This window comes from Tupaia chinensis, unplaced genomic scaffold (genome assembly GCF_000334495.1).
Source record: "Tupaia chinensis unplaced genomic scaffold, TupChi_1.0 Scaffold149383_1, whole genome shotgun sequence".
Lineage (NCBI taxonomy): Eukaryota > Metazoa > Chordata > Mammalia > Scandentia > Tupaiidae > Tupaia > Tupaia belangeri.
Window position 1 is genome coordinate 2,649,694 of NW_006209227.1, and position 13,460 is coordinate 2,663,153.

At 51.5% G+C, this 13,460-nt stretch overlaps 1 protein-coding gene across 1 annotated transcript in view; it reads left to right on the forward strand.

Moving 5' to 3' along the window:
- Positions 1 to 13,460, forward strand: part of INPP5D (inositol polyphosphate-5-phosphatase D) — a 151,916-nt gene that overhangs the window by 87,416 nt on the left and 51,040 nt on the right. The window contains exons 7-10 of the mRNA XM_027769352.1: positions 5,053 to 5,140; positions 9,702 to 9,782; positions 9,889 to 9,960; positions 10,856 to 10,979. Coding sequence (XP_027625153.1) covers positions 5,053 to 5,140; positions 9,702 to 9,782; positions 9,889 to 9,960; positions 10,856 to 10,979 — 365 coding nt within the window. The remainder of the gene's footprint in view (positions 1 to 5,052; positions 5,141 to 9,701; positions 9,783 to 9,888; positions 9,961 to 10,855; positions 10,980 to 13,460) is intronic.

A 13,460-nucleotide genomic window follows, 5' to 3' on the forward strand; every position in this document is an offset into this window, starting at 1 on the left:
TGTCTCTCTCTGTCTGTCTGGCGAACGCACGCGCCCTATAGCAAAAACCTCTCAAAAAAAAAACAAAAATGCAAAAGTAAGGCTGACATGCCATCTGAAGAATTAGCAAAGAATATTTGAAATGCTTAAAGCTTGGGAAAAAAAGAATCATGTTCCGAAACATCTGAAGGAAATCCCAGGGGGCCCAAACAGTCCTGTGACCAGTGAGAGGTCAACATTTGAGTGAGAAACGAGCATTTTATGTGAGGGGAGCTTTTCAGCGAGGTTGTTCTGCTTTCTTCCACATGTGGCACTTCAGGGTTCTCCCGTCTTTCTTTTCGCCGGGCGCTGGATCAGTCTTCGTCTAGTTAATATGCAGAAGACAATCTCCCATCATCATGACTCCAGTTCGGCTTTCCCTTCAAAGGCTTTTAAAAGCACAATCAGTACATTTGGTAAATTTAACAAATAATTTCTTAGACAAATTGAGCACCCATCAAATTGGCCAGTTGGGGTTCATGTCAATGCATCGGGGTTCTGTCAATGCAACGCGGTTCTAGCCAGTGGTCCTGCAGCCACCATTGCTCTAGACTCCACAGAGGGATTTGGTTCCACGTGTTGTTATAAATCACATCACTCGAGGAAAACACACCAAGCTGCAGTTTCTTCTTAGGAAACACCATTTCGTCTTGGCTCATAGTAAGTTTTCTTTCTTGTTCGACGGAGTCTGTTCTTTTCTACTTCCTTGTCGAGGAGGAAATATATTTTTGAGCCTCTCTGCCTGGCTTCCCCAGACTTTCCCCAGACACGCGGGCTCCTTGGCAGCTTCTACCAGCACTGCACCACCATCATTTGCAAAGGAGATGAAAAGTTTGCACAAACAGAAATACAGAAGAAGTCAACCAGGACCAGGTCACTTTGTTGCCATAGTGACAGCAACTTCCTCACCTTTCCTCTTTCCCCGGTGCCTGGTGAGGTGAGGAAAGTTCCCTGAAGGCTCTAGCTGTTCTGTCTGCTGCTAAGTTCACGTCAGCATTAGCGACACCGGTGTGTTCCAGATCCGGCACGCTTGTCTTCTCTTTCGCAGGTGGACTGAGAGGCAACGTTGGCAACTTGGTTGACTGAGGGATGGAATTCTAGAACATCTTAGGAACAAACAGATGTCTCCTATCCTCCCCTCTGCAACCCATTGTTGGCCAACTGTTTTGATTGGTACCAAGAAGGGCTTTTGGCATAACCACCCTCCGTGGGGTGCTGTCTTGCTTTCTCTCTGTCTCTGTCTCCTGTGTGTGCATACATCCTCTGGCAATTTTATTTTAATTAGAAATGACAGTTTAAACAAAGTCTCACTGTGCCAAGGGATGGATAGGGCAGCTCTGGGGAAAAGAGGATGGAAACCCAGCCCGGCTGCCTGGTGCTTCCCTCTCTCTCCTCTCAGACACCTGCCCACCCCGTCCTTGGTCTCACCTCCTACCTGCACCCCTGGGACTCCAGGGAGTCAAAGCTGGCCTTGAAACCCTAGAAGGTGTGAATCCCCAAATGGGGCGTTACCTAGCACAGGGGAGAGCTCCGGATTTTTAGATGAACAGAAGAAATGGAGCCTGAAAACAAACCCTACCCTCTGCAAGTTCTCACAGTGAGAGGGCCATGGGGAACAAATAAGACCGAAACTGAATAGTGAACAGGGAGACAGTGAACTCAGTCCCACCGCATCCTGGAACAGATTCTGGATGAGGGGAGGAATCAAAGCTATGTACCAGCAACAATCCCTCGATCTGCATCATCCTAAATGAGGAAACAACCTAAATGAGCAAAATAATTGCTTCCTGATTACTGCTAGAGATGCATTGTTTTACTGCAGTAAGCCCAAAATCACCAAGAAAAAAAGGGAAAATAATTGTTCCAGCGGAGCCCCACATCTGAGGGGGCTTGCCCATAATGTTTGCTGGTGCCAAAGAACACACCCAGAGGTCCAGCGGGAGAAAACTGAGTTCACTTACACTGGGTAAATAAGATTCCGCCGATGGCGAGCCAAGCGTGGTCCCTGCAGCCATAGAAAGGAGCTCAGATTGTACAAGGAGGAAGCATTCATAAACCAGGGAGAGGTCGATGCAGAGTCCCTGTCGCCAAGGTAGGCATCTGGTTTGTACACACATGGCTTGAGGGCGACAGTAAAGGTTAGCTAGTGGACAGCAGAGTCGGCAGGTCTGTCTAGGGCTTAGCATCCCTGACTTGGTGATGTTCATGTGGGATTTCTCTGGAATGGCCCCAGCCACGGGCCAGTTCCTTGAATGAAGGTCCCAGTCACAAGATGTTCAGGTCATGGTCACAAGAGATTCGAGACCAGCAGCCAGGTCTCAGGGAGATAGAGCAAAGAGGGAGGGGAGGGAAGCTTCGTGCATAGCATTGATTCTCAGTGATAAAAACAGTGACATATCACTTCGCGATGAAATTCAGCTCGCCTAGAATGAAAATACCCTACTAGGAGAAAAAGTGCAACACCTAGATTAAATAAAAGGCAAACCAATATGTAAAGTTCATGCCAATATATAAAAACACTAATAAAACTCTCAACTGAAAATTTACAAAGGAGATGAAAAGTTTGTACAAACAGAAATACAGAAGCAGTCAACCAGAAATGAACAGTAGAAGAATATTTGATGATATCAAAAATTAAAGATGTGCAAATGCACTCATCAGTCCTGAAGGGTAGTGTTGCACTCACGTGGGAGAGAGGTCCAGTCACGGTGGCACAAATGGCGGGGTGCCACTGCGTGGGGCTGGACCATATCAGAGACCCAGGTGCTGACCACCGTAAACCCGAGCAGGCTGAGCGCGGCAGCACAGCCCGGGCTGAGTAGGAGACTGCGGGCAGAGGGTGCCAGTGGGACCCGGTCAAATGAGAAAATGAACCCAAAACCTCACTCTCTGTCTCTCTGTCTCTCTCTCTTTATCTCATTAACAAAGAGAGAGTCGGGACCAGCAGATAGCATAATGGTTACATTGCAGGACTCCCATGTAATTGACCATGGTTCAAGTGCCAGCCTCAGCAGCTTAAAACTCATACCAGGCACTGGGACTAGCAGTTGGTATAATGGCTATGTTGCTGGACTCCCATGTAGTCGACTATGGTTCAAGTCCTGGACCTGGTGGCTTAAAGTACATGCCCAAGATCCCGAGAGGAGAATGAAGGAGAAGGGACTGTGGCGTGGCTATACCCCCTGGGGGGTGATTTCTTGCTTTTTGTCTCTCTTTCTCTCTCTATCTTTCCGGTGAGCACATGTGCCCCATAGGAAAAACCTCTCCCCCCCAAAAAAACCTCACAGGGCATGACCATCCCCCCCGGGGGCTGATTTCTCCCTTTCTATCTAGGAAAGAAAAATGGGATTTGCCTCACCTTCCTGGTGTCAGGCGCTGAGCGGGAAGAAGTCATTTTCATGGAGGGTTCAGTTGTAACTCCTAACAAGTTGTAATTAATGCGGCATGTGTCTTTCTCTATTTTCTTGGGGCTGTCCACTCATTATTAGTTATCTGCCTATCACATTTCTCTCTGTCGAGCTCAGCACGTACCCTCTAGCAAAAGTCTCTCTCAAAAAAAAAAAAAAAAAAAAAAAAGAGCGAGTGTAATTAAAATAACGTGCAAATGTCGGACAGACAGACCTGAAAATACCAGTGACTGTACACTTGGTGCTTGAGAGTTTGGCAACATTGATCAAGAGCCATAGTCCCTGGTGACCTGTTCTGTAACTGCAAATCAGAGAAGGGCCAGCCCCGTAGCACGGTGGTTACACCCTGCGTGTAGGGGCCAGATCCCACATGGCCAACCGCAGTTCTAATGTTGGTCCCATTGGCTTGAAAAACATGTAAAGCTCATGTACATACATGCCCAAAATCTTAATGGGATGGAGGAAAGGATTGTGGCATGACCATGTCACTGAGGGAGTATGTTCTCATCCTCTCTCTCTCCCTCTCTCTCTCTCTCTCGTGCTACATATGTCCACTGGCAATTGAGAAAAAAAGAAAATGGAAACAAGAAAAGCAAAGTAAAGCTAAATGAACAAAGCTATTGAGAGCAGCCTTTATTTATAATAGCAGAGATCTCAAAGTAACCCAAATATCTAGCAATCAACTTTGGCACATTTTCTTGATAGAATATTTTGAAACCATTAGTGTTCAATATGGAAAAACATGAACAATTTTTGATGAAATAGTAAGTGAAAAATAGTACTCAAAATTGCCTCCCCACCACACTTAACACAATGTGAAAATGATAGAAAAGGAAGAGAAGGGAACCAAGAACCAGTAAAGCCCTAGCATTGGAGGGGCCAATGGACTCCACAGTGAATAAGCCCCACCCCGCACACACACACACACACACACACACACACACACACACACACAGCTCCGCAGCTGGGTGGGGATTTGCATCAGAATCCACAGACCTCCAGCACGGAAGGCTGCTGGATGTAAAATGCAGATTCCAGACCAAATCAAAATGGAGCCCTGAAATCCGCATTTTTTAGAATGATTTATCTTATTTGTTATTATTATTATTTTAATTTGACCAGAGGGAGGAAGAAAGAGAGAAGTGGAGTAAGAAAGCAAGCTGCAAAGTCTGGGACTAGCCATGTGGGAGTCCAGTGCTTCACCACCATGCCACCTGTCGCCCGAATGCATTTTTAATAACTGTGTGTGTGTTTGTCTGTGTGAGAGAGGACGTGGGGATCTGTAAACACTAAAGGTTGGAAATCAGAGTTACAAAGTGACTTCAAGTATTTTTCTGATTCTAGACTCAAATTCCCTGCAGTCTGCGTAGTTAGTCCAGGGGCTGAGCAGCTAAGGTGAGATCAGTACTTCACACCCCAGCTGCAGTTAGATCCAAGACGGGCAGGGGTGTGGGAGAGCGAGGCTGGGCCCACACCACGCCTCCATCCCTGCCCGGGCTTGTCCTGGAAGGATACCTGCCTTTGCTGGATGGGGTGACCGTGTCTCCATTAGAGTCCACACTGCCTTGAAACCTCTTGTCAGTCCTCACTAACCCTGACCTTCCCCTTGTCCCTCCTCCACCCCCAGTGAAGTGGTCCGGACCCTCCCATCCCTGGAGTCTCTGCAGAGGTTGTTTGACCAGCAGCTGTCCCCTGGCCTCCGGCCCCGTCCTCAGGTAAAGGGTCTGGGATGGAAAGATGAGAGCAAGATGCCAGGGAGGGGGTGAGTTCGCCAGTGCCCAGAGGCTCAGAGCGAAGGAGAGAGCACCTCACCCCACTTTAGCTGGGCAATGGAAGCGTGTGCATTGGGTGGGGGTGGGCGCCTCAGCACCCAGATTTTGATCTGAGGAACAGAGTTCAGATTCTGCACCCATCCACTGGCAGGCCTGCTTACTTAGTGCCTGGCGAGGAAGCCAGAACCTGATCCCGCCTCTGGCCCCAAGAAGAGGAAGACGAAGGAGCCTCCCACTCCCACTTCTGCACCTGCTCATGGCCTGGCAGGGGCCACGGCCAAGTTGTTGATTAAGCAGAGGTTGCTGTGTGTAACCAAAGGTGTCATCAACAGCATTAAACAAGTGAAAGCTGCCTCCCAAGGGAAGATATTTGCCATGATATTAGGGATGAAGGACTGATTTTCTTAAAAAAAGAAAAAAAAATACTCCTACAAATAATTAAGTAAAAATAACCCTTTAAAAAAAAGAGTTATTTATCTAATTTCATTTATTATTATTTTTTAATTTGACCAGAGAGAGAGAAAGGAAGAGTGAGAAAGCAAGCTGTCAGGTCCAAGACTCAAACTGCAGTTGACCATGTGTGAGTCGACCTTCACCCCAAAAAACGTAATTTAAGAACCTGATTTTTTAAATGGAAGAATGATATTCTCTAGGGAGAAAAGAGGAATAGCCAATATTCACATAAAAAGATACATGTGTGTTTGCTTTCCCAAAACCCTGAGAGAAGAACGGAGAAGGGATCGCAGTGTGGCCATCCCTCCCCGCCCCGGGGGGGTGGGGGTGGGGGGTGATTTCTCACTTTCTCCCCTCTGTCTCTTGTCTCTCTCTGGTAAGCACACATGTGCCCTATAGCAAAAACTAATTTAAAAGAGAGAGACAAGGAAAGACATTTGACCTCACCTCTTAGTAATAGGCAATGCCATTCAAAACAAGATCTTGAGGCCAACAGGTGGCGTGGTATTTAAGGCACTGGACTCCCACACAAACTAGCCACGGTTCGAGTCCTGGACCCAGTGGCTTGATGTCTCATTTTCTCTCTCTCTGTCTTGGGAGCGCATGTGCCCTATAGCAAATTGATAAGAATAACAATGATAATAATAATAAATAAAATTGAAAATTAAATAATTCGTGTAAAAAAAAAAAAAAAGAAAAAGAAAGGAGATCTCTACTCTCCTATGGCAGGCAAAGAGCTAATGCCGCAGTTGACCGATGAATGAGGGCTGGGCCGGCCTCTGGTGTAGATGGCCCTGGGCTCACTTCCTGGCTTTTCGGAGTGGAAATGTGTTTCTGTGACTGTTTTTGTTTTGTTTTCTAATCACCAGAGGGTGCATGGATCTGCCCCTGCCCTGAGGGAGATGGAGAAAGCACCCCACAGTGGGGTCTAGACACGCCACAGTCCTTTCTCCTCCATTTCTCCATCCTGTGGGAATTTGGGGCATGCATATATGTACCCAGGGTGCTCTTCAAGCTGCTGGAGCCAGGACTTGAACCACAGTTGGCCACATAGGAACCAACTCCCTTAGCCATTAGGCTATGGGGCCAGCCTGGATTGAATAGGTTTTCTAAAAGGCAATTTGGCCATTTGTATAAAACCATTAATGGCCCACATTGTATCAGCAGCTGTCTTAGGGGCTTACATGCACAAAAACTTTTGAAATCATGCGTAGTTTTTTCATAATTCACATTTCAGTGAAAACCTCCTGTCTCTCTTTTTTTTTGAGAGGTTTTTGCTATAAAGCATGTGTGCTCGCCAGAAAGACAGAGAGAGACAGAAAGATAGAAAGCGAGAAATCACCCCCCAGGGGGAATGGCCACGCCGCAGCCCCTTCTCCTCCATTCTCCTCTCAGGATCTTGGGCACACACACACACATGCCCAGTGTGAGTTTAAGCCACTGGGTCTGGGACTCGAACCATGGTCAGAAACATGGAAGTTCAGTGACATAGCCATTACGCCACCTGCTGGTCCCCCTCTCGAACATTTTAAATGTGTTTGGCACACTGTAAGAATGCAACAAATAATCACTGTTATTAGACAGAACTGTAGAAACAGTGCAGCATTTTTCTAATACTTTTAGTTACTTGGTCAGTAACTGAATTTATGCCTCCAAAGATTTTGCCATACCTCTCCCAAAAAGTCCCAAAGCCAAAGAGATAAGGGAGGGAGACACCAGCCTAAAGCCACTCGGTGACGGCCAGCAGGTAGTTCAAGCACCCAGGAAGGAAAATGAAGGGCTTGCATCGGTGGTATCTTTTCAGTTTGTCATGAGAAAACCCACAAGCGAGGAGCCCCTGAACTGCCCTGTCTACAGCCCTTCCGCTCTGTTCTCGCCCAAGGCTCAGGTCCACTCTCCAAGCTTCTCCCTTGACTAATAACACTAGAGGGACTGTGAGCTTTATCAGGGTGGGGGAACCCCAAAATGTAGTCAGGAAACACTGGCAAATAGCTGCCTTCATGATGGCGGGGGTGGCGTGGTGGGGGATCGGTGTGGTGGGCGTGGTAGTGATGGTGAGGAAGGAGGGGAATGATCACAATGGGGGTGGAGTTGGTGGTGGTGTTGCTAGTGATGGGGTGGTGACAGTTCTGGTGGTGCTGTTGATGGCGATGCTACTGATGGCGGTGACCGAGGCGCCAGTGGTGACGGTGATGGTGACGGTAGAGGTGGCAGACTGAAGTCGCTGGGTGGAAACTTGAGAGTAAGGCTAGTGTAGCCTGGATGATATACTGAGGAAGGGGTGAGGTAAGGGGATGGCACCTGGTGGGATTTCCACTCATTCCTTTCTGGTGTTTAAGCCCACCATATTGTGCCTGATCTCATCTTGTGGGTGGGGGTGTGCTTAGTTAACAGCCTCTCAGCACCTGGCAGCTTGTCTGGCCTAGAATACCTGCTTCCTAACTCATGGTCCCTGAGACCGTGGACTTGGGGCCAGGGGGATGGAGATAGTCTTGCCCTGCCCTTCACTAGCTGTGGGACCCCGGGCAAGCAGTATGAGCCCCTGGATATTCACTGAACAGCCCTCCTGAACATCTCCACTGGCCAGCACTGTGTGGAGCACCCAGGCTGCTGTGCTGGCCACTGTGTCCCTGCCCCTTCTCATGGACTCTGCTCTAGCAGGGGAGGCATATGTGAGCACAGATGAAGGAGGCCCAGAAATCAGGTGTGTGCCACTCATTGCTCCATAAAGCCAATCTCAAGAGATAGGAGCTGATTAACAAGGAGAGGAATTCACTCAATGCGATCAGCACTGAGTAGAGAGTGGACCTAGTGGGCCTGAGTCTAGGACTACCTCCACTGCTCTGAACAGGACACAGGACTTATATAGGGATGGGGGTCAGTGTGAGTGTAATGGAGAAGCAAAGGGCAAGTTATCTATCTTAGGGCAAAATCACCAGGTCACTATCTTTGGGCAGTATCATAGGGGGACCTGAGAGTGGCCGGAAGATGATCGCTGCTTGAGGGGCAGTGTTTATCCATGCCAGGGTGAGTGAACGGCTTCAGTTCTGTGCAAGGGGCTTGAAGATGAGCAGAGATTCATGATGCAGCAGGAGCAAAATGGAGTTAGTCAAGACAATTCTCAGATCCTGTTTTAGAAGCAGTGAGGGTCCATGTGTGGCTTTGCAGTGCTTGAGCTATACAGTCTTCTCAACTGGTCACCAGGGTGGGGTGGGGGTGGGCACTGGTGGCATCTTCCCTCCTTCCCCCATCTCCTTTGCCTGGTTATCTGTAAAGACTCAGCAAGGTTATTGTTAACTTTCATTAGTTAGGTGTTAGGCCCAAGGGTTAATCTATTAAGATGGACTCCCAAGACTAAGTACAATATGGAGTCCCTTTGGCTCTCTTAGGGCTCGGGGACAATACCTTCAGCTGTGGTGATTGACATGAACCGAAGTTGGGTGGTTCCACAGAGATGACCAGGTGGTGACTGAGAGAGGGAAGTCGAGGAAGACCTCTTTGTGGCTCTGAGATCTCAGTGGCTAGGAGGTGCCCTCCGGGGGAAATCCCAGTCTCTCAGATCTCTCAGAAAGTGTAGCTGGATGCAGAGCCAAGTGAAGGGAGAGAGTGTCGGGTCACACGGAGGGGCAGAGTCATACTGACCCGTAGAGGCAGGGAAGGAGCTGCCCTGCAGTGGGAGGCGACCTGGTGTGGGTTTTAAGTGGTGGGATGGGTGCAGCTTGGAAGTAGAGCAGGATGCCAGCCCAGGAATGTGGGCTGGGAAAGGTCACAATCAAGGTCGGTCCTGGAGTTTTGCTTCAGCAACCAGTGAGTGAGCCGAGAAACACGGGGCAGGGTGGGGAGGCTCAGAGGCAAGAAGAAATGAAGAGGTTTCAGCAGAACCTGGGGGTGATCATAGATACCCCGGGTGCCCTCGTCTGCAAAGGGGTGAATAGCAGCAGGTGTCGGATGTTGGGAGGAGGACCTGGGACAGAGCACACGTGCGGGCCTGCCTCCCGGTGGCTCACGTGCACCGAATGCTGCCCTGGTGACACTGTCCCCCACCTGCCAGGTGCCTGGAGAGCTCAACCCAGTCCACATGGTGTCCAAGCTCAGCCAACTGACAAGCCTGCTGTCCTCCATCGAAGACAAGGTACTGACGGGCGCCGGCACCCCTCGGTGCTCTCGGTCCCCTCTGCGGAGACCACTGGTGGGCGGGCTTTGCGTGGCTTGCCTGTCCCACACGCTGCTGTCCACAGGTCAAGGCGTTGCTGCATGAGGGCTCCGAGTCTCCCCACCGCCGTTCCATCATCCCTCCCGTCACCTTTGAGGTAAGTGGCTGTCGGCTGGTCCCGTGTGCCACACTTGGGGGCTCAGAGGACATTCTGGTCCCTGTGGGAAGAGTGCTCCTGGCTTGGGCTGAAGAAGAGTAAGGAGCCCGTCCCATGGCAGGCCCCCCTACATGGGGATAGTTTTTTATTGGCCCAAGTTGCTATGGAAACTTGGTCCTTCTCAAAATGGGGTGATGAGTGACATCAGACAGGGAGCCCCCAAACAGGCCACAGAGTTGTGTCTCATGGTACAGGGGGAGAGCTAGGGAAAAAATGAGTCCCCGCGATTTCGCTGGCATGGACTAGACTGGCATCTCCTGCCTAGGACCAGATGTGTTTTTCTTCGTGGTGCCCGGAGAGTCTGGCACCTGGCCCAGCACTGGCACTGCCCACGGGAATGTGTTCGAGAGCCCACACTCCCCGCCCCAGGTCCTTCCTGGCCTGGCGCTAACCCTGTGCTGAGACAGAGGCCGCTTCCTGAGCGGGCCGAGGGTTCGTCTCCTAACCGTCAGTGAGTGTTCAGTCCATGGCTGTAACCAGGCCCGGGACTTTCAGGGCATTACTAATTCCTTTCTGTAAGTAGACGACACACCAGAGTAAGTCCCCAGCAAGGGGCCATTTTGCAGCAGTTCATCCGCTTCCTCCACCATGCCATTGGCACTTGGCTGCCACGTACACCGTGGCCAAGCTGGGCCCCTCCTGGAGTTTGGGTGGTCCTGGGACCGCCATGGATACATGCACGCGCGATGCCGAGGGGGCGGGAATGGAAGCCCCGTGGCTCTACATCCCCATGGGATGTAGCAACCAAGAGTTGGCCGGCCCATGGACAAGGGGCTCGGGCTGGCATTGCCAAAGCCCGGCCAGAAAATCAGTGAGGGACGTCTCCTGTTCACAGGTGAAGTCGGAATCTCTGGGGATCCCTCAGAAAATGCAGCTCAAGGTGGACGTTGAGTCCGGGAAACTGATCATCAAGAAGTCCAAGGATGGCTCTGAGGACAAGTTCTACAGCCACAAGAAAAGTAAGGCCTGGCGCCCTCGGGCCCTTGCTCTTCTGGGGCCCAGACAGTGGCCCGGGCCTAGGCAGGGGCCGGTCAGTGGTGGGCTGGCAGCGCCACCAACACCTCCTTACAGAGGTGGTCCCTCTACTGGTGTGCCACGGCTATACCTCTGCCCCAGGGCTCCCCGCGCTGCTCGGCCTCTCCGATGAGGCCTCCTCCTCCCACCCTCTGAGATGCACTCACACCTCTCGGCACACTCGGCACGCCCCGCCCTGGCTGTGGTTGCGATCGCACGTGCATTTGCACGGTGTGTGTGCGTGTGTATGCGGCTTCTCCTCCCCACTCGGGACCAGTCTGCTCCATCCTGCCCCCTCACTGTGCCTGGCACAAGGCCCTGGCAAGTCGGGGAGGACCTCTCAGCGTGGCGCACAGGGAGAGGCTCCGTAGTACACATGGAGAGGCCGCGGTGTGGCTTGGAAGCACGCGGCCTCTGGGACCGTCTAAACTCACGTCCTGACCTAGCAGCTGTGTGACATGTGTAACCTTCATGTGACTAATTCTACTTCACACGAGGCCCCTTAGGGTGGGGACAGCATGTCGTAGCCAGTCTGCGGGTCTGCTGTGGCTACTTGTTCGGGGCAACTGAGGCTTTGCACTTTGCACCCTCAAGTAAACTCATTAAATGGAAACTATTTACACAACAAAGGCCCATGGAGAAGCTGCCAGGGCTAAAACCCTGGGCACCTGGTGGGAGCGGACAGAGAGGGCGCCTGCCCACTGGGAGTTATGTGCTGGAGCACTGGTACTGGCCGCTCAGTACCCTACGTATGCCCGTACCATGGCCTCAGCTCCTGGCAAGTGCCGCGAGGAAAAAGAACGGGGCACTGAGGTAGAGAGTACCTGGACACGGCAGCAGGCAGGGCGGCCCTCCCAGGCTTCAGAAGCGGAGACGTGACCAGCCCAACAGGGGTCTGAAGGGAAGCATTGCAGCCGAGGGAACAGCACGTGCAAACACTCCCGGCCGGGCACAAGCAGGCGTACTTGAGGACGAGCAGAAAGGGGCCTGGGAGGGGCAGGAGGCTGCTGGAAGGCAGGGACCGTGGGTGACTGCCCAATGAGCCTGGTGACTAGTTCAGATTGTTTTTGTTTTTGTTTTTGTTTTTTTGAGAGGTTTTTACTATAGGGCACGTGTGCTTGCCAGACAGGCAGAGAGAGAAAGAGAGACAGAAAGTGAGAAATCACCCCCAGGGGGGGATGGCCACACCATGATCCCTTCTCCTCCATTCTCCTCTCGGGATCTTGGGCACGCACGCACACGCGCCCAGCGTGAGTTTAAGACACCAGGTCTGGGACTCGAACTGCTGTCGACTACATGGGAGTCCAGCAACATAGCCATCATGCCAACTGCTGGTGACTAGTTCAGATTTTATCCCAAGCACCGGGAGTCTTTGGGAAACTAAGCGGAAATGTGAGTGCTAGCACTCAGAGCCAGTGAATCAGCCTCACTCCGGGAGGGAAGGACTTGATCTGGGAGGGACGGTGGGTAACTGACCCTGGGTTCACGGTCTCCACCCAGCACTGGGTTCCCACAGGGGCTGACAGGCCAAGGGCCCGAGTTAGGGAGGTGGGGTGGGGAGGGTGTCAGGAGCGGGGTACCGGCATCCCTCTGGACCCACCTGGGGCTGGGGAGCAGAGAGGAAGGCACGTGCTCTCTGAGCAGTGCCCAGTTCTGGTGACGGCTGCGGGGATGGCAGTTCTTTCCGATGTATTAGGGTCAAAGTGAGGCAGTCTCCTGAACACGCGGTCTCCGAGTTTCCCCGGAAGACGTGTGCTGCCCTTTAACTGCCAGAGGGTGCACGCACTTGCTAGAGACAGAGAGAGGGAGGAAGGGAGCAGGCAGAAGCATCCCCAGTGGGATACGGCCACCCCGCAATACCTTCTCCTTCATCCTCTTGGGATTTAGGGCACATACCATACATTTTTCAAGCTGCCAGTGCTGGGATTTCAACTGTGATCAGCCAGGTGAACTCCAGCTCCTTTAACCAGTAGGCTTCAGGGCCAGCCCAAGAAGTGGTATTTTCTCCAGGTGGCTGCTCGGTTCCTCCAAGAAACCCAATCAGTGTTGAAGATCCTCCCCTCAAGGGAGCCCCACCTCCACACAGCCATGTGGCCCAGTCAGGCTTTCAGGCCCTCCTCTGGCCTGCAACAGAGTTTTTCATTCCTCGGTGTCTCCAAGTCTGTTCAGCGAGGCATGATTAGGGTTGTCACAACTAGTAAGTAAAAACAGGAGGCCCGGGAACCAGCAGTTAGCATAATGGCTATCTCACTGGACTCCCACATAGTCGACCAGGGTTCGCGTCCTGGACCCGGTGGCTTAAAACTCACGCCAGGCGCGTGTGCGTGCATGCCCAAGATCCCGAGAGGAGAATGGAGGAGAAGGGATTGCGGCATGACCATCCCCCCTGGGGGGTGATTTCTCGCTTTCTGTCTCTATGTGTCTCT